This window comes from Chelonoidis abingdonii, chromosome 11, assembly GCF_003597395.2.
Source record: "Chelonoidis abingdonii isolate Lonesome George chromosome 11, CheloAbing_2.0, whole genome shotgun sequence".
Taxonomy (NCBI): Eukaryota; Metazoa; Chordata; order Testudines; family Testudinidae; genus Chelonoidis; species Chelonoidis abingdonii.
In genome coordinates this window covers 43,421,869-43,443,292 of record NC_133779.1, presented here as the reverse complement: position 1 = coordinate 43,443,292, position 21,424 = coordinate 43,421,869, and the positions used below count along the sequence as shown (strand labels likewise).

Below are 21,424 nucleotides of genomic sequence, written 5' to 3'. Positions count from 1 at the left end.
CTTAAGTTATCGAAAAAAATTTCAGAACACTTACTACAAAGATAAAGATGAATTCCAAGCAAGTTAAGGAGATATTACTTTATCTAGGTAAGGGCAAGCCACTTTGAAAAACAAGCTGAAGGCAGTTTATAAAAGTGTTTATTTGAAGGCAAAACAGTAAAATTCACGTTGGTAACATACATGTCTTTTGCTGATTCACAGACAGTTACAGTTTCACAGCTACAATAAGTCTAGAACAAGTTGATTATTTACCATAGGGGACTCGATGGTTTTGAAGGTGGTTTTTACTGTAAAAATGGTTCTGGAAGAGGCTGCCATCTGGCAGACCTCTGCAGTGGAGGTGCAGTGTTAGGATATCTAACATCTGTAGCTGGTGGTCTCTGGAAACAGAATTTAGTTACAAAAAAAGGGTATTTTTGTAGGCAGGGTGGTTTCCAAGAATGTTTCATATTTAGAAATGTGGGATGGGGAAAATGAAGTCTTCTCTAGTGAATTAGTTCTAGCTTTTTATTCAAAGGTATATACAAAAATATAAAAAGCTTAAAGAATGCCTTTCATTATAAAGCATTGAACATCTTAGAGCACTTGAGTGGCTAAAACAGTTAACACTCTACATTCTGAATAGAATTGTGACTGCAGCAGATGGTGCGTAGGGGCTTTAAGTTGTGTAGTAGGCTCTAATAAGCTCATACAGTGCTCATAGGTCACCTGTATTGGAATTAGCTGCTTCATTCCCCATTTAGACATTAGGATACACTGCTCAGCATCAGTCTGACTTGCTCCCAAGGCAGCACCCCTCCACTTCAAATAGAATTAACCTTTGAGAGAAAAACATACATTATGGAACAAGAGACAAAAAACCATAACAAGTAACATCTGTATTCCAGAGGAATGAGTGGATCACAATCCTGGAGCAGGGATAGTTTGGCAGGGGTTTAGTTCTAGTATAAAATGGGTAACTAATTTTTGAAAGTTTGCAAAATAAATGGGTATTTTTAAACTCGCTAGACATGTAACAGAAATGACTGGCCTTTTTAAAGCACTAAACAAATGTTGGAGTACATGTCATAGCCTTCCATTTTCCATCATAGATTTAAATGTAATTCATTTAATGTCACTTCCTCCAGACATTAATCCTGATTTATACAGATTAAGTTTAATCTTTTGTAGAAGATGCAAGACATCTTTCTTCATATTTCAGGGAGTCTTATTCAGGTGGTGGAGGGTCTTGGGTTTCACGCTTCACTGAAACAATAGGGAAAAAAGTTCTTACACATTCTGCAGTTAGTCTCAGTTCTGTCTGAAGAGTAATGCAGTTTAGAATGAGGGCTCTAGTCACAAAATGCGTTCTCTCCCCACACTTTTTTTTTTTTGGCAGAGATTTTGTTACACAGCCTTAGAGCTATGGCCAGAAGTGACTTTGCCTGCCCAAAGCTCCTCCCTCTTTTACTATTTTACCCATTGCTAATTGTGAATCTTTACTCAGCAAGGGTACTTGTCACTCAGAACCCCTACAAATCCTGTCCCTCCCTCATTCTCAAAGTGAGGCTCTCTATCCCACAGAGTGCCACTCACATTAGCAAATATAAGTTTGACCTGTGTCATCTTTTCCTGAGCCTCTACTTTAGGCCTGTGCTATACCTACCCACTGCTGGTTCTGGTCCTGGTCCTTCGGAAAGGAGCAGAACTCAACAGCAAGGGTGAGCAGCTCACATCTGGATAGACAAAACCAGGCAGGAATGCCAGACTGCCTCCCAGTACCCACTTCCGGCCCTGCTAGCCTTTAGCCATTCTCCCTCAGTAGTTTAGGGAGGAAATCTAGTTTCCTGAAGGTTAAAAAACAAACTGCCTAGCAACCATACCACAGCCAAAACATGGCTTGCAAAGGAGGGAGATAAGTGGGGTTGACTTGGAATGGAACAAGAGATTAATTAAAAATGCACACAAATTTCCAAACTGCAAATAGAGCTCAACTCAGATTAAATTTAGAAAAGGCATAGTTCTTTCCTGCTGCAATAGTGTTTGCAGTTTTAACCAAGTATTCTGGAAGAGATAGCAGCTGTATGTAGTACTCCTGGGGAAATTCTGCACAGTGCAGAATTTTGGAGAAATTAACATGCATGCAGAATTTCTTTTCCCTCACATAAATGGGCTGCAGTGTTGTTGGCTGCCACTAGGGGCCACTGGACCTGGCAGAGCCTAGCTTGCACATAGAAGATACTGCCAAGGGGAGGGAGCTAGAGGGCTCCTGGCAGCTGCAGTTCCCAGCATGCCCTGACGGAAGGAGACAGCAGTGCTCAGAAAACTCCATGCAAGCCTGGGACAAAGCATCAGACTTTCTCCCTCTGGATTCCTGGACACTAGGGGGTGGGTGTCTGGGCTCTGGAGGGGATGCAGGTATCTGGGCCAGGGGACCCCATGGCTGGGCTCCAGGGGGAGGCAGGTATCTGGCCCCCTGGGAAGCGGAGGAAGGAGGCAGAGAAACAGGAACTGGGTTGTTATAGGAGTTCCTTTAACTCTCTCTTTTTTTGTGCATCTCTGTATTGTTATAGACATACTTACTGGCTGACACATTTTGAAATAAATACCAAAATAATTGAAACTGGTGTGATTATGTAATGTTATTTTGACAAAATGTGCAGAAATTTTAAAATATTGTGTGCAGAATTTTTAATTTTTTGGTGCAGAATGCCCCCAGGAGTAATGTAGTGCAACAACAGCTCTTACCAAGGAAAAAGTATTGGGGTTATTCAGAGAGCAGCATTTATTTACCCAGAAATTTAAAAATGAATAATAATTATAAAACTAATTTGTGTCCTTATTCCCTGTGCAATCTCCATTGGATTTTATAGTCTAGGAAAACCCTTGCCAAGTGGGCTGAAGTAGCTATTATATTAACTATGAAGGGTTCACAGGACCTTTTTAGATTGTCCATCAACATTCACTTACAGTCATCTCTGGCCTTCATGCGTGCAATAAACGAGTAACTTTTATTTCTGCGGTAGTTTTCATATGGGTCATCTAGTGCAACTCCTACTCCTTTATACTGATCCCATTTATCTCGGATATCCCCTCCTTTAATTGGGTCTTGGATTCCTTGTTCCTTGGCTCCCAGTCCTCCAGATCCACTCCATCCTATAAAAAAAGACATGGGAGAGCATCTTGTTATTCAATTCAGTAGTGTGAACTGTACAGAAAACAAAAGTGAAGAAATAGTGTACAAGAAACTTGATATAGCCTGATACAATAGCTCTGAGAAGGGTGAACTATCCCATTCATCTCCAAGACCTGCGGCTCTGCGGAGAATGGGAGGAACCAACACCACCTGACAGAGGACACTGCGTGCAAGGAGGAGTGCAGTGAGCTCCACCTTCCCACTCAACCAAGCAGATATATTTTGTCTACTGGAGTAAGTACCTAGTGTAGAGAGTCCCATGGCATACCTCCTGCTTCTCTGAAAGGAAATGAGGACCCTTTCAACTACCACTCACCATGTTAGTGGGACTGAGGGGTGTATAACAAGGTGTTTATGGCCCTGTGTTGTCTTAAGATGGCCCTGTTATGAAGATCTGCATAAAAACAATTTAGAACCTGTATGAGTGACTGATGAACAACTGTCTGCTGCAGGACAGTTTAGGGTGGAGGAAAGCAGCAAATCATTAGGAGGAGAGGTGTATATTTCCAACTAAAAAGTTGTCACATATGCAGGAGAGAAGCAAGATGGCAAGATTTGGCATTCTAATATGTTAGAAGGAAGATTAGTCCCAACAGTTAGGGCATTAGCCCGGGGTTCAGGAGTTCTAGGTTCAATGTTGTGCTCTGCCAGGCTTCCTCTGTGATCCTCAGCACATCACTTACTCTCTCTGCGCCTCACTTCCTCATCTGTAAAATGGGGATTATTAATAATACTTCTCTACCGTACAAGGGGTGAGTGAGGATAAATTTGTTAGTACGAGTGCCTCTATCAATTATGACAATAGCGGCCATAAGTACTTAAAGAGATGCAATAAAACAGTGATGTTAATACTGTTTCTGACACGGCTATAAGATGAAACAGTTTATAACAGAAGCCCCAAAACAACCTGCAGCAGTCTCAGCCTTTTGCAACCAAGGCCACAAATAAGGTGGACAATGAAATGAGTGACTCGTTTCATTTACTATTAGCAAAGGCAGGGGAAAGTTATGACCTCTCAATCCCTTCTCTCAGGCACTCATGATTGCAGGTGCTGCCAGTTATTTTCAGAGTTCCTTGGGTGCTATAGGCCTATTGTCACATAATTCACATACACATTAACAGTTTTCATTTGAAATACGTTAAGGGCCATTATAAAGAGGACAGTAATCAATTGTTCTCCATGGCCACTGAAGGTAGGACAAGTAGTAATTTGCAGCAAGGGAGATTTAAGTTAGATATTAGGAAAAACTTCCGAACTGCAAGGATCGTTAAGTGCTGGAATAGGTTACTAAGGGAGGTTGTGAAATCCCCACCATTGGAGGTTTTTAATAATAGGTTAAAACAAAATACCTGTCAGGGTTGGTCTAGATACACTTGGTCCTACCTCGGCATGATGGAGATGGACTAGATGACCTCTTGAGGCCCTACGTAATTCTGTATGATATGCATTTAGTCCTGAGTGCTTTATACAGATATATATGGCAGCCATCCCTCTCAAAAGAATGGTGTAAACACCAGACTAGTTCAGTTACTGTACATCATGCTGCAGCATTGCGAGTAGCTTAAAAAGTCTAATTCTTGAAGTCTTTCCACAGACAATGCAGGCCTAAGACCTGGGCCAGAAGATGAAGACAGCACACTACTAGCACTTCAAATCTGCTGGTCTTTCCTCTTCGCTCTCTTTGCTTTCCTCTCTCTCAGCTACTTCTCTTCAGCCTCCAACTTCCTCATGCAGCACAGCCCTTCAAGTGCGGCCTGTTGCTAGTGGCTTCTTCCCAGCTTAGTGTTGATGTAGAATGTTTTCAAGTTCTTCTTGCAAATGACCTTGAACCTGAGCCTAGGTCAGCATAGGGCCTTGGAGCATCCATTGTTCATATGTTGCAGGTGACTAAGCCAATCGAGAGGTCTGCATTTGAGACTAGTGATTAGACTTGGCAATTTTGCTTTCTCAAGTACTTCAGTGTCACGAACTTTGGATTCACACTTGATATTAGAATATGGAAAAAAAGACAGTGGCTGTGGAAAGTGTTTAGCCTTCTCTGACACCTGCTGTCAGTGGTCCGGGTCTTGCCACCACACAACAGTCTGCCCAGAACACACATCTAGTAGACCCGTGTCTTGGTGTTCAGTGTTAGTTTCCTGTTATCTCACATTTATCTGTTGGCTGAACGTGATAACTGCCTTTCTAATGTGACAATTAAGCTTGTCATCTAGAGAAGTTATCCAATACAGTTGATCCTAGACAGCAGAATGTGTGCACAACTTTAACAGGGGGATCAGAACAAGTTTGGCCCACATATTTATGAATGGAACACGGCTTTCTTTATCTCTGAAGTCTACACTCTTTAGGAGCATGACTTAAATTATCTTTAGGCAGAAGAGTCCAAGCCAAGGGTCACCATAAAAATTACATCATAGCCTCTCACCCATACAGTACATGAAACTCTGGAGAGCAAGGACCTTCTGGAGTAAGGTGTAAAACACAGCGTCCTAAAGTCAGAAGGCTGAATTTTCCCCCTTCTCTCTGCTTTATGAAAGGTTCTATCTGGGGGAGGATGCAGGATGATTGTTTCAATCAAAGAGAATAAATCTTACCCATTTTCACTAACATTTGATGCCCTTTATTTTCTTCTCCAAGTCTTGAATCAGGTATAGGAGGCCCGGAGTTAGAGCCCAAACCAGCAGCAGAACTAAGAGAAAATACAAGTTATAATTTACCATTAGAATTTTAAAATTTCACTGTGTTAAAACATATTGAATATAAGTTATTTTTTAAGCATACGTATTGTTTAAACTTCTATAACCAACATAACTAGCCAGACAAACCTTTGGAAAGGCACGACACAAGGAGTCCTGTTGCAGTACATTCTATGTATCTCCGCCACCCCAACAGAAGATATCAAGGATATCAGATACCATGGTTTTCTCAAGAGTAAAGTGCAAACATGCCCAGAGAACTCCTTTTCCTTTCCATGTTATGTACCTAAGGGTTTTTTATGAATTGTTTTAAAACACAAGATTTAGTCATTACCAAGAACTATGAAGCAATTTTATCCTCTCTCCATGTATCTGACATGACTGTGCAGTTTGTTCAAATTATGGTTTGATCAGCTTAGAATCCTGCCCTTTTCTACCCAATTCTGTTTAATATACAGAAACTATCAGAAAAGTCCTAGGCCAACCTCAGCATGCTCAGAGAGTACATCACCAAACTCAATCCAATGGAAAGCCTTACGGAGGAGTGGGACTGCGAGATCGGGACCGGTGCCGCCTTCCTGGGGAGTAAGATTTAGATCTTGATCTTGACCTTGACCGTGACTGACTACGAGAAGAGTGGGACCTGCTTCTGCTTCTGGAAAGTAAGAGTGTGTGAAGTCAGTTACATTTCTCTAATGTGCAGGATTATAGCAATATATAGCTTTTTCATTGGTTCCCTAGCTTTTGTAATTCACCTCTGACATTAATAAAACAGTATTTTTAAAAAGGTATCTAAGATCTGGAGAATTTATAGACAGAAATGCTGATATACCATTTCATGTACACAGCTTCCAGTACGGTGCATTCTATATATTCATCTCCCTGAACAAAACCTTGTGACCTTTGGTGCCTTAAACTAATTAAGGTTTCCTGGGGAAAGCAAAAAACCTAGTGTTAAGTTCAGGAATATTCCATTTTCTGGAGGAAAAAACATGCATTCTCAACCTAGGAGAGATTTGTTGAATAAGCAAAGGGAGCACGATCTAAAGTAACAGGGTCGAGTCAGGAACTTCTGAGTTCAACTAATACCTTTGCCACTAACTCATTGCATTGCCTTGGACAACTCATTTCACCTCTCTCTCATTTTGCTCATCAGTAATATTGGGAATATTTACTGCCCTACCTCCAAAGGGCTGTTATGAAGGATCATATTGGCACACCTTCAGCATTTTAGGAGATTTAACTAGCCACAATCCCTAATGAGCTCTTGCTTCACCCTACCTGGACTGCGATCGTGAATAAGATCGTGATCGGGAGCAGGATCGTGATCGTGACCTTGAATAGGAGCCAGATGACTTTGAAGATCTTGAATTGGATCGTGAGGAGGAGCGACCTCTGCTTTTAGACCTACTGCGGGATCGAGATGGGCCACTGCATAGGGATACAAAATACCAAGAAAACCGAGTAAGATTCATGTGAGCCACATGAAAATCAAACGTATTTTCTTTTAAACTAAAATTTCAACATGCTGAAATTTTTTTGACAACCAAGTGAACCCAAAGCCTGCCAGGGTGGCAAGTATGCCATTTTCTATATGTTAAATAAATCAAGCTCCAGAAAGTTAAGACATAATTATTGCCCCAGCACATTGTCAAAAAGATTTTCACTGTATGTCTAATTAAGGCAGCAGTAGCACAGTCTAAAGGAATGGCAAACATCAAACACTGCAAGGGAACTCTTACCTATTTCTCTTCTCCTGACCTTTCCTCCGTCTAGCTCTCATTTTAGCTCTGAAGAACTCATACAGCCCATTCTGCTCCCAGCCTTCACTGCAAGATAATCAACCACACATACAGTCAATATATGGGAAGAGCTCACTTTTGTCAAATAGACGAGTTCAGGATTTTTAGAAAATAGGGGGCTTGGGGAAAGTGGTCTCACGTGCTCTCAGTATGAAACCAGACAGCACAGTGGAGTGGATAAGTTCAAAATGTAACGTAGAGTATTTATTTCAGCATTAGCAGAACCAAGTTAAAGGCCCTGAGAACTTCTCAGGGCAGGGCATTTTCCTTACCATATTGTCAGCAGTCTTACCTGTTTCTAGGCCTGTCATGAGATGGTGGACTATAAAATGCTTCAACTGCAGCCAACAATCTCTCACTCGGGGGCATTGGGGGTGGAAGACGTATATCTTTAGGATCCAAAGGCTTATATTCATGATCTTCAAGCTACCAGAAACAAAACAGATGGCTTTCAAGTCACGGGGTGACTACCTAAAGAGATAACTATACCTATAAAGTCTAACTGCTTAGAGACCTTGCACTTCATTACTGAGTTTAAAATGGTCTAAAAATAAGGCTTTGGCAGGTACCACAAACAAGCACTGGGTCATCTAGTATAAAACAAAACTCTAGTGACATTTGCAGCATTAAACTTGGCAGCATGTTAACTGGGATTCCTAGGTGTATAAGATGTAGTTGTAGTCTACACAGCCCCATGGTATCCAAGCTTCTGGCACAAGACTTGGGAAACAGTGATGAGCACTGGGAATAACAGAATTTAGCACAGAATCGACCTATTAATTCATCTAGAATACTATTTAAATTGTACCAATTTAACCCATCCCACAGCAGCCAGTATGTTCCCTACAGTCTATTTTCTGGTCTTTTGTTCACTTGTGTAAGATTAGGATTACAAAAGTTTTCACAGAAAAGAGTTTAAGACCAGCTACCAAACATGGCTGGCCAGCGACTGGGACTCTCTCCACACTCCTATAAATCACTATGTGCTACTGATTTTAAAATTATGGGTAAAGTTTCAAATAAATGGGACTTAACATTTTGAGAAGTGTCTTCTGTCTTCATAGTCTAGCTAGCTGCCTTTCTGAAATGTCCCCTGTGCCAATCCTGATTGATGGGTACTATGTGGAAAGCACACTACTTTGAAGTAATAAATAACTCATTAATTTTAAACCATCCCTAAAACTGATCATAGGAATTTGATCTTTTAACCCTTCAGCTCAGCTTCCATTTCAGCAACTTACTTTCACAAGTGGAGCCATAAGTCCAGCAGGAAGATCAAAGTAGGGGACATTTGGCACCAGGCTGGGATCATCATGGTTTACATGAGGGGGGCCTTGTCTCCGCATGTGAGGAGGCTGCCCATTAAATCCATGTGGAGGAGGCCCAAAATCAGGGTGCTGTGGCCCACCCCAAGGAGGATGCTCACCAATTCCAGGATGAGGCAATCTATGCCCAGGATGATGATGAGGTGGTCCAATTTCTGCAGAGAAGGACAAGAAAGCTTTATTTGGTTTTACAGAGGGGAAGACAGGAAGGAGGACAACCAGTTGAGATGCCCCCAACCACATACATTTATTCTAAGAGAAAAAAATCCTACTACAAAGAAAGCTCATTAACCACTACAGGGAAGAGAAGGCACTCGGTACAGGTCTGTGCTCATGAAGCACCTACAGTCTCTCTCCCTCCCTTGCGTAACAGCCACCCACATCTTTAATAACAAATTTCATAAACTAAGCCCCTGTCGCTTTGTGGTACCTTAGGTTTGGAAAGTGCTACAATTAAAGTTTCTATTCTCAAAACCAAATTTACCTTGCATTCAGCAAAGGAGACACCCATGTGATATACTTCTAAAGACTCAAAATACAATTGCAGTCCATCTCCAAAGCAGTAGACTTGCAAGTTCTATCAACATGCATAGACAAACAGATGGGAGTGGTTTCACAGGAGGACACGACATGCAAGTGCTTTGTTAAAAGGGCATTCCCAAAGGTAGGAGAGAAAAATGTTCTTGTTAAAATAAGGCAATGAATGATCTCAGCATGACCCCTAGTGGACAAAAATACTGGCTGTGTGTACCAGGACTGATACAGAACACAACTGGGCAACTGTGAAATACGCTGACAGTGCTGCATGGGAGATCCAGCCTGGAACAGAGAAGATGCTGCAGGGCAAAAATGAGCAGACAGATGCAGGAGGGAGAAGCCTGCACTACGACTAACCCAACTCTAGCCAGCGCTGGTAGTCTCTCACTTTCATTAGAAGCATAATACTATTAAACATGAAGTAAACAATACATGTCTACCATATCCAGGCTCTCTCCCACCCTGTTTACATTTAATAAGAAAAGTCTCTCCAGTTTCCTACTAGAATCCAGAAGACGGAGCAACTTGTCTGGGTTTGGCTCTCTATTCTCTCCTATTGCTTGGGCTACTCTCCCTACTCGTACATGATGTTGGTTCCATCCAATACATTTCAAAGACATTTTAGCATTGTGGTGAATTCTCAATCACTGGAAGCTTCTAAATCAAAAAGGAATGTTTTTTTAAAAGATATGCTTACATTCAACCACAGCGATTTGACTTGAAGCAAGAGTTAATTCACAGCAGTCCTGAGTTATGTAGGTGGTCAGACTAGATGATCACAGTGAACCCTATCCTGTTGCCAACTAAAGTGTTGTTAGACTGATCACTTGGTAAGGCAACTCACATCTTTTCATGTATTTATACCTGCTCCTGTATTTTCTACTCCATGCATCTGATGAAGTGGGTTCTAGCCCACGAAAGCTTATGCCCAAATAAATTTGTTAGTCTCTAAAATGCCACAAGGACTCATCGCTGTTACTTCTGGCTTTGGAAATCTACAACTCCAAAACTGAGGTGTATAGCAGCAGGTGGTGAGGGTTGAGAGCTTTCCAGAAAGGGCTACATCATTCCTTTGATGTTGAGCTCTCATCACAAGGAACTAATTAATTTTAAAACAGCAATCAGCATCAGCATCCTCAGTACCCACTTTACCTTGAGGAAAGTCCCCTTGGGGGTAGTCAAAACGATGAGGATAAGGCGGCCTTTCAAAGGGATGGCGAGGAGGGAAGTCATCCTGCATGAAGCGAGGTGGGAAGCGGTTGAAATTATGTGGATGTGGGGGCTGATTGAACTGGGGATGTTGCTGATGTGGAGGGAATGGGCCTCTGAAGTGAGGTGGCCGCTGCATTCGAAATGGAGGTTCCCTTTGGCCCCCTCCCCATGGAGGCTGCTCATGCTGGTTGTTCCATGGTGCTTCATATTGGTTGTTCCAAGAAGGATCTGGCTGGTTATTCCAAGGGGTCTCCCGCTGGTTATTCCATCCTGAGTCTCTCTGTTCATTCCACATTCCTTCATGGTTGTTATTCCACGGAGGACAGTGTGGAGGTCCCTGGTGGTGAGGATAAGGAGGTTGGTCATAAGGCTATAAAAATAAAGAATGTAATAAAAACAGTCTATTTCTAAATTATTACCTAGAGTGTAAGTGCTACATGTGCACAGAGAAGGGGGAACAAACATCTGTGTACAGAGTCTGCTTTGCAAGCAAAAGTTAGGACAAACTGAAGAGGACAATTTTGGAGGAAAAGCTAAACTGTTCTTCTCAATCCTGTCATTAACTGTAAGAAAAGATTCGTCATTGATCAGCATATGTACCACCAGGATTTCTGTCCTTAATGCAACAAAAGAGTAATGGCCCAAACAGCTTTGTGCCCCAGAGGGAGCTCCTGCATGCTCATAAAGGAAAAACAGTAGAAGGACAACTGTGAAATATGATAAATGATTTGCTATTTAGCTTTCTTTTGACTAAGAAAATGCCAGATATTTTAAAATCTGGACTTTAACATTTCCAGCTTTTCACCAAGCTCCTACTTGTGTGATGATTTTTACAATCTGACAATTATTGGACTCTCCAGTGCTTTACCATAGCTACATTTACATGTTTGATACCTGTTGTTGACCCCAAGGTGCAACAGGATGAGGCTGGTCAAACCAGGGTGGTTTATTTGGAGGGATCTGATCATGAGGCCCAGGGCCACGTGGTCCAGCAGCTGCAGGATCTTGCACCCCCGCCCCTGTTGCATCATACTCTGCAGAACCAGCCAGAGGAAGCTGAGATTTGCCATCATCTGAAATAAATTGGAAACTCTTGTAAGAACCACCCTCTGTGGCACGTGACTACTTCCAAACATTGGTTTGCTCTGCAAACCTAGTCCATTTCAATTCCACTGGGTTCAATGATAATTCTGTGGGAGTCTCCTGACCTCAACTTAAACCCCATCAGTTTCCTATTTAAATGTATACCAGCTTCTGAAGAGAGAATTAAATACTTCATATAGTACTTTTAGTGCCTCTGTTATAAAACAATTTGATTCTTACTTTTTCCTCCTTCAGTCCCCCTAAAGCCACCATGTTCTAGACAAGAGCCTGCTCAGTCCCTACTAATAAAGATCCTAAATAAGGGAGCAGGAAGCAAAAAAGACTCCAGAATCACCTAGTCCCCAATTCCCTACAGCAAGAAGAATTTAATAAAAATTTTCCAATGACCGGTCTGATCTCAACTTGACCTATTTGCCAGTGTTCTGGAATAACCCTAACAGAAAAATTTGTCCCCTGGGCCTGGGACCTCCAATTATGGTTTCTTAATTTCAGTATAGTTGAAAGCACTTACCACATGTGCAAGAACCTCAGTATCTCAAAACAGTTTTAAAGTGACACCAACTTCAAATCTAATCCTTTTAGTAAATGAATTTCAGGCCCTATGTCCACCCCCGAGGCCCTTACCAATTTTTTTTGGCTTTACAGTCACATTTCTTTTCTTTTTTTTCCAAAATAAAACCAGTTCTCTCTATAATCTCAAATGCACAGGGGAAACAAGCTTTAAAAACAGTTTTCTCCAATATCTTTCAGCTATAGTGATCTTAGGTTTTGCTTAAAACTGGTCAAAATATTCAAACAAATGCAATTCAAGTTAACTGTATCCTTTTAAAAAGGTTTTATTTGATATGTTAGCATTGCTTTACTTTGGCAAAATTCTCAGGTTAAAAATTTAAAACCTGTGTTCCTAAAGTTAGGTCTTTGAGTAGGCGCTTCAGCATCCTAATGTACATGTCCTTATTTTCAAAGGTGCTGAACACCTGAAACTTCAATGAATTGAATGGTATTTGTGAATGCCCAGCTCCTCTAAGGAGAATCAGGCTGCACATTTGACAAAAGACAAACAAGAATCACATATTATCAAGTACAGACCCATGAACATTTTTACAGCCACACTGCAGATTCCTGAACAGAAATGGTTTGGGTTATAGAATGACATAACACCACAAGACTAAAGAGGATGGGGAAAAATCGCTTCAGGTCAATAATAAGGTATTCAGCCTAATAAAAAAAAGTTATTCAAATTTTATATTGCAGTAGTGCCTAAAAGCTACAATAGAATGAGCCCTGTGATGTTAAGCATTGTAAAAACAAAAACAGAGAGTATTTGCCCAAACAACTTATAAGTGATGGACAAGTCAGTCTAAAGAGCAGCCTATTATCAAGACAAGTCATAAACTCTCAGGAGAGCTGCCAGTCATTAGCTTGTAATACACAAGTCCTGAGAATGCAATCATACCTGCTTGACTGACTGGAGCAGCAGGCGGTGCTGCAGCAGGTGTCGGAGCTGGAGCTGGAGGTGTTGATTTTACCTCACTCTCCAGTGGTGGTATTTGTATTTGTTGCTGCTGCTGTGGCTGCTGTGTTAAACTATTGACAAACTCTTCATGTTGTGTTTTCAAGTTTTGTATCTGCTGCTGGAAGGCCACCTGCACAGGTTGCACCACTGATGCATATTCTGTGATCAAAGTTGCCTGACAGTATGAGACACAAATTAAGATCAGTATTTTCAGAAAGTTACTGTGCAGCCATAATAGGCACCATCCCTGCTCATACAAGCTCCCCCAAATAATGTATCCACCTCTTTCTAGAGGGATTCAGAGACTGAAGCTACTCAGATGACAAACCCTCATTACGATTTACTAGATGCTCTATGGAAAATCCCTCCTGTATTTCCCTTTACCTTATTTAAAAACTGGCAATTAGCAGCATTCATTCTGGGTGACTTAAAGGGTTAATCACAGATGCATACGGTACTATAAAAAACTTTAATAGCCAGAGAAAGAAGAAAATGAGAACAGGAAGAAGTAAGCAAAGAGCCAGGGCGGGCGTAAAGACAACAAACACGCCAAGAGAGCAGAATCAGGGCCAGAGATGAAGAAGCTAGGCCTAATCAGAACAGTATAATTATATGCTATATTTTAAATGGCCCCCCATATTTAACTTTAGAACAATGTATTACATTATTTTTGTACTCCGGCAGAATATAAGTTTATAACAAAGAGACAGCTACTATTTACATCTCACAAAAGAGGAGTTACTGAATTCAGCACTTAAAATATGTCCGCAATCTATTATGCAATTATAAAGAGGGGCCAACTTTCTCTCATGGCTAACCTGGTACTGGCCAAGTCCAAGAGCCGGGCTCTGTAACTGCTGAATAATTGATTCATCAAAGTAGCCATTTTTCTCCCACAGCTGAAGGAGCTGTAAAAACCCAGGGGAAAAAAAAAAATACTGTTAAGCGCATGACAGCAGTGACAGAATAAAAGTAGGGTACAGTAAGCTACATCTTTATAAACTAGTCACAAGGGCTTCTCTAGCACTGAAAATAGAAACATAAGGCTCAAGCTAACCTAAAACAGGTACTCACTCTGGCAATTTTCTGTTGCTTATCCTCTTCCACAGCTAAAAAGCTAGTACAATATATAGGGACAACCACCTTCTGTAAAGCGGCCAGAAGATCTCGTGCTTGCTTCCGCTGGCTATAAAACGGAAGCGGGGGAAAAGTATCAGCCTTTTACTATATTGTTACATGAGCTGCAATACCCACCCACGTGTCTCATCCAAATAAAGACATTTATGTTTAGTAACTCATTTGCATATAATGAATACATGGGGGGAGGATAGCTCAGTGGTTTGAGCATTGGCCTGCTAAACCCAGGGTTCAGAATTCAGTCCTTGAGGGGGCCACCTAAGAATGTGGGGCAAAATCAGTACTTGGTCCTGCTAGTGAAGGCAAGGGGCTGGAATCGATGACCTTTCAGGATATACCTAAATAGAATACTTTACATTTTTAACCACACAGCGTCAGCTGGAAACAAATGTACAACAATGACGAAGTTAGAGTAAGAACTGAATTATCACCACTTTGCTTGCACCAATTATACACATCATGCTACAGTCACTAAACATGATGGGAATATGTAGATTAAAAATATAAAAAAAACGCTGCCAAATTAAAGTACAAATTTTCCAGCAGGGAGACCCTTGACTATCAATTAAACCAGGGGTTCAGACCCCTCAGGGGGTCACAAGGCTATTACATGGGGGGTCACAAGCTGATAGCCTCCACCCCAAACCCCACTTTGCCTCCAGCATTTATAATGGTGTTAAATATATTAAAACATATTTTTAATTTATAAGGCAGGTCGCACTCAGAGGCTTGCTGTGTGAAAGAGGTCACCAATAAAAAAAGTTCGAGTACCACTGATTTAAACTCATGAGAATAACAAGCTGAATAATGTATTTTAATCCTTACCAGTGATGCAATACATCATTGATTAGATAGATTAAGTGTAACCGAAGCTCAAAGTGTGCCCCTTCTGCCGTTATGCGATTTCGCAGATGTCCAGCCATCAGCTCACAGTGTTGAGGAGACTTTGCATTACTAAACATCCAATTTTTGCCAGCCTTTAAAACCAATTTAAAATATTTTAAATTAATCTGACTTGTTCACATTGCATGGATTTCATAAAGCAGTAGATCACTAGTCTGCAAGTAACTACAAGGAAGGGAAGGATAGCTCAGTGGTTTGAGCATTGGCCTGCTAAACCCAGGGTTGAGAGCTCAATCCTTGAGGGGGCCACCTAGGGATCTGGGGCAAAATCAGTACTTGGTCCTGCTAGTGAAGGCAGGGGGCTGGATTCGATGACCTCTCAGGGTCCCTTCCAGTTCTAGGAGATGGGTATATCTCTCTATATAAATAAATAGGGAATCCCCATGTAACAGCTGTTATTGAGTATACTGTACAAGTAAACAAAAAAGCAGCTAACTAAAACTGTACACAACACAATCAGAGGTCACAAACCATCTTCAGACTAGCAATGACATTTAACGGCTGTTTGGGTTAAGAAGATGCTGGTCACTGAATTTTGTCCAGCAGACTTAATTCCTCTCACTCATCTTTTTGGGCTTTGTCCATCCCATTTTGCTTTTACTCATTGCCTCAGACCAAATGATTTGTGCTTTTAGCTTCTCTCTTCCCTCTGTCGAGATCTTTATCAGACTTCTAAACCATCAGAGTTATAGATGAGCTGCCCTAATGGTACTGTGAATTGGGAACTGATCTAGTCTCCCTGTGTAGGGTGGTTCAGCCCCCATCCCTTGCCCCAAAACCCCAAGCAGAGTCCCACTTGCTCCTGACTGTGAACTGCTTTCATGTACTGAACAGCAGTCAACAAACTCTGATGAGTTGTTCATAAGCAGACAGGAAACATATGGAATCACTCACAATTAACAGAGAGGATGACATTCACAGCTGGAACAGCACTAGTGTGATCTATTTACATGCAATCACACCCTCCTAAAATAGCACGTCACTGTGCATCTTACACACACAAGTATATCACCTGCAAAGGCAGGAACAGAACATATGGGTGAGCTTAGACATTTACTTACTGAGATTGCATCTTTTGTACATGTGTCAATTATCGGCTGCAGCAAGTTATCAAATTCATTCATGTCTAGCTGGGTTTCCTCCAAGACTTTCTGCATTTGTTGTTCAACTGCAAGGGCTACCGCTGATGTAACTTGTTCCTAAAAAAGACTGTTTTAGTATAGGCAATATCCTTTTGATACAAAACTCAACAAATAAGTTTGATGTGCTCCTAGTCATAGGAAGCCCTCTACACAGACCAAGATTCTCTACTCCTACTGACACAGGCACAGCTATGTTTCAGCTGGCTGTCACTAACCCATTGTCTACCTGCTTCCCTATGACAAATCCTGTATCTGTCAGTATCTAGCAGAAACCAAGCGAGGACCTCAAAGAGCTAAATACTCTACAATGTGACGCAACACATATTTAATACAGACCTGTGGCCCACTAAAACCACTGTTTCCAGCATGCAATGTTTCACTCTGATCCAAGAAACCACCATTCAGATAAAAAATGGATCGCTGCATGCTGAAAGCCTCTACAAGTCACAGCTGCAACCTGTTCAATTTTATGCAAGATGAATGTAGCCTTCACTCTCCTAGTAAGTTACAAATGTGGCCCTTGGGTGAAGAAAGGTTGTGTGTCTCTGCTCTAAAGAGGTTATCATTTCTGTTCTGCAAGAGATATCATTTGCAAAGTGATACTGGCTCATGTCTCCTCCCATTCCACTACCCTAAATTACCCACTAGCTAGAAGCAAGATGCTCAAGATTCCCTTTAATCCAAATATTTTTGGGCACACAATGGACTGCTGTCACTGGCAGTCCAATGTATGTAAAGCTAATACTTGATCTTGAGCCTACCTGTCGCATAGCAAGGAGATGCTGCTCCTGCTGCTGGAGATTCCATTGGCTCTGTTGGATAAGTTCCTCTACAGACGGAGCACCTTGAGGAGCTGGGATAGCTGCAGCTGGCGGAAGAGAGGGCTGTGACAATGGCTGGATCTGTGCAGTGGCCTCTATGTCTTGAGTCTGTTTGCACAGCACTACCAGAAAAAAATATACACAGTAAGAGTTACAAGAAGTGGTCCATTTGTTTACACCAATATCCTAAACAACCTATGCACCCTGTTAACTCCAGAAAACAAACTCAACCTCTTGCTTACATAATTTTATAATATAAAATGATTAAACTGACACACACTCCTGGGTACTTAGCCAAAATATGAAGCTCCAGTATGTTATAGTTCAACATGATTTTTAACATGTATTTATAATGGGACCCTGGACATCCCAAGTTGGATCTGTTGCAAATGCCTAGTTCTCATTCACATGAATATCATTAAAGTATGCCAGATCAGCTTTTCCATAATGACTGCTTTAATTTTTCTACAATTACAATATAAAGAGTACGAGTGACTGCATGGACAAGACTAAGTCAACTGCTTGAGCACTAACCACAAAAAGGATAATAAAAAAATTCTAGTCAAGCTTTGTCTGGGTCAGGACAAAACATTAGACAGGAGAATCTGGGCTGAGCTACATAAAATATAAAATTCACATTTTTTTCCCACCAAAATCAAAAGCTTACTTTCAAAGCAGCTTAAAATACACTATTCTTCGCTGGAAGTGTGGAGGGCAGGAGTTTTTCTATTCTATATAGTATTCTATTTCTAGATTGTATTCCCAGCTATACAAGGGGAGTGGTTAAATCAGGAAACTGGGAATCACGGCTGCTGGGGTCTTGTCCCAGCTCTGTCACAGACTAGCTATGAAGTCTTTAACAATCCCTTCTCTGAAAGTGGATGGTTAAAATACATTTGTTCTTGGCCGCCAAAGACTCTGGCAACAACACTCACATTGCTGCTGCTCCAGTGCCAGTTTGTACTTGTAGTAGCCATAAAACTCGCCCCCAAAAAGGAACGAGAACTTGGGATTCTCCTTCTGCTTCTCCATCGTCATCTTCTCAAACTCGGGCCCATTCCGCGCCACAAACTGCGCCAATTTGTCAATGACATTCCGCAGCTCCTGGTCTGGGGGGCGGGGGAGAAGGCGGACACGTCACAGCCCTACTCAGGCCCCCATCCCTCCCTGATGCCATGCACCCCCCCACCCCCCAATTCCTCGGGCCTCCGCGAGGCCACACACCCTCCCCAGGTCCCCGTGCTAAGGGCGTTACAACCCGGCACTCCCCTACTCCTGCCACCCCTTTGACGAGGCCTAAACCCCGCCGCAGCCCTCCAGCGAAGGAACCCCCAGTGCTTCCCGGGTGTGGAGGCAAGTGTAGCCCCCTGGCCAGTCTCACCATCGGGCGGCAGCGGCATCTCCATAGTTGCGGGAGAATAAGGTGGTAACTCCTTCTCCAGAGCCAATACTCGACACAGGCCAGGCCTGCCCTAGGCCCAGCCGGCCGGAAGTGCCGCAAGAAGAACCTTTACGACACTGGCGCAGCCGCGCTTTACGAGTCCGTCACCATAGAAACAACCGCGAGGGGGGAGGGGTTACTTGCAGCGGCTTCAGCAGCCACTTGCCGCCTCAGGTTCCGGTGAGCGGGTCCGTTGCTCCGCGAGAGCCCGCGGCTGAGGTGAGGGAGCGGGCAGCGCTGGGTCAGGGGCCCGGGCCTCTCCCCGAGCATGGGTCACTAGGCAGGGATTAGCGCCATCCGCGAGCGCCGCTTCTCCCCCACCGCCCTCACTCTCCTTCAGACCCCGTGTATGGGGCCCCTGGGCCTGGCAGGCGCCGTGTGTGAATTTACCGTTGGAACGTTGTTCCCTGCAGGGGGGGCGCTGAGAGCCCGTCAATCGAACTGTCTATAACGGAAACCACTGCAGGGCAGGGCCCTTGGTGCCAGCCCCGCTGTCCCGTGCCATGCGCCGCACACGCGCCCCAGCTGCAACCTTCCACCCTCTTGATGCAGCTGACACAATTGCTTATTTGTACCGTGAGCATCCCCCACGGGGGAGAGGCCCCAGCGCAGTCGCCTCTTTGAGTAGGGGCAGTTCACTCAGGTGTGCACGTCAGAGGGCTCCTCCGTTATAAAAGCACAACAGGGAGCTAGGACTCCTGAATTCTGGAGCCAAGGCTGAAGGGCTCTTCGAGACACTATTTTTTAACTGCTTTAACTAGAGTAGTTTAGGGGAATCGGCCAGCATAAGCACTTTTATACCAGCATAATAGTCCACACTGTGGATCACTTTAACGATAATCTGTTTCTGAACAGAGGTTTTGTAGCACTACAAGGCAACCTGTGTTTGTACCAGCCCTAACTCTTCCTTGAGCTCACTGCATGGTGTTGCGCAACCTCACACCAGTTTTCATTTTCCTCCCGCTCTTCAATACTTGCGGCCCTAAGGAACACTAGTATTGTCCACTTGTCCCTGCAAGAGCAGAATTATTTCTATTTTAGTCCCAGATTAGAGATCTGTTCACTGTATACTCACTTTTTTTTCCTTCATGGAAAAAGTGGAGACAAAAAGCAGTGTCTAAGTTTCCTTGTTCATCTCTGTAAGAGACTGAAAAAACACATGAAGCTTTTTCATCTCACTATTTTTTCCATGGAGCAAAAACAAAGTCTGTATGAGTATACAGTAAACAGATCTCTGGGAGAGGGAACTAAGCAGAAATAATTTTGCATTTGCAGGCTGAATAATAAAGGAAACTTCCTGTTCTTGTGCATATGATAAAAACAAGTGGACAATTCTAGCGTGCCTTTGGATGGCAAGTACTGAAGAGTGGGGTTTAAGAACCATCTTCCATTAATTTTGATGAAGGATGTCTAAGGAGATGATTTTCAAGTGGGAGTTAAGACCCTAACTGCACTTTATGCCTTTGTAAGAGTCCCCTACGCTGCTTTGAAAAAGTCACCTATGACTGTTGAAGCCTGGAAATGTGAGTCTACTAGCTGATAGGCTGTACTAAACTATGTAGAACAAGTCACTGGACCCAAACTTATCAAAATGCTAAAAGAGGAGGTTTTATATTGCTGGCATTGTCGTTTATTTTATATACCTGGTCTTAGTCCAAACAGCAAAAACTAACAGGACCTAATCGGGATAAAAATATTGACACTAGCCACATGCCACCCGCCCACTCTCATCATTATGCTGTCTGAGGATCTGGAAGATCTGTAACTAGAAGGTAGTTACTCTTACTCTTGAATGCAAGGAAAAAACTATGCCCATGGTTAAACAGGTAATATGTTAGAGAAGCCACTTACTGCAACATGTTACAAGTTTAACAGGCTATGTCCTAAGGCCCTACCAAATTCATGGTCCATTTTGGTCAATTTCACAATCATGAAAGTTCAGATTTTTAAATACCTGAAATCGTAGGATTTTAAATCTGAAATTTCATGGTGTTGTAACTACAGGAGTCCAGACCTAACTCTGAATGCAGGAGTACAAGAGTGGCATGGTATCATACTGCCACCTTTACTTCTACGCTGCTGGTGGGGTACTGCCTTCAGAGCTGGACACTTGGCCAGCAGCTGCCACTTTGTGGCCACCCAGCTCTGAAGGCAGCACAAAAGTAAGGGTGGTGTAGTGGGGTGAGCACCCACTCCAACCCTGGAGGGGTTGGAAAAGCCCTGCAGAGGGCTGGGGCTGGGCAAGGTAAAACCCTGGCTGATTGAGGGAAGTGGCTGCAGCTGGGGCCATCCCCCAAACTAAGCAACTGGGCCTTATAAGGCAGCCAGAAGCAGCTGTCCCTCTCTCTGTTTACAGAGGGAGATTGGCCTGGCTGCAGGGAGCTAGAGACTGGGTACCTGAGTGGAGCAGGGCTGGGGAAAGGTAGAGGAGCTCCAGCCTGGAAAGCCCCAGGCTGTAGCCTAGCATAAGGGCAACAGGTCGTGGGGGTTGCAGAGGGCAGCCCAGGGGTATGCCAAGGCAGCAGGTCCAAACACAACCTTGCCAGTGATGAGTAGGCAGATACTGCGGTGTGCCCCGGGGCATGGGTGCTAGACTATGACTGGCAGTAGCC

At 42.9% G+C, this 21,424-nt stretch overlaps 1 protein-coding gene across 3 annotated transcripts; it reads right to left on the bottom strand.

Moving 5' to 3' along the window:
* Positions 1–121: 121 nt before the first annotated feature.
* Positions 122–19,133, bottom strand: CHERP (calcium homeostasis endoplasmic reticulum protein). 3 transcript variants are annotated; one of them, XM_032777519.2, is made up of 18 exons: positions 18,753–19,133; positions 18,307–18,480; positions 17,312–17,493; positions 16,470–16,607; positions 15,331–15,482; positions 14,443–14,554; positions 14,187–14,276; positions 13,309–13,543; positions 11,643–11,821; positions 10,689–11,085; positions 8,916–9,154; positions 7,967–8,100; positions 7,615–7,701; positions 7,154–7,303; positions 6,411–6,527; positions 5,771–5,865; positions 2,950–3,135; positions 122–1,245 (listed from the first exon to the last, which is right to left on the bottom strand). In XM_032777519.2, the coding sequence occupies exons 1-18, from the start codon at positions 18,775–18,777 to the stop codon at positions 1,208–1,210; spliced, it is 2,730 nt and encodes a 909-aa protein (XP_032633410.1). In that variant the 5' UTR covers positions 18,778–19,133; the 3' UTR covers positions 122–1,207. The 3 variants fall into 3 exon arrangements, with proteins under 3 accessions (XP_032633410.1, XP_032633412.1, XP_032633411.1); XM_032777521.2 differs by having other exon boundaries at positions 122–818; positions 18,753–18,891; XM_032777520.2 differs by lacking the exon at positions 122–1,245 and having other exon boundaries at positions 2,942–3,135; positions 18,753–18,891.
* Positions 19,134–21,424: the final 2,291 nt, after the last annotated feature.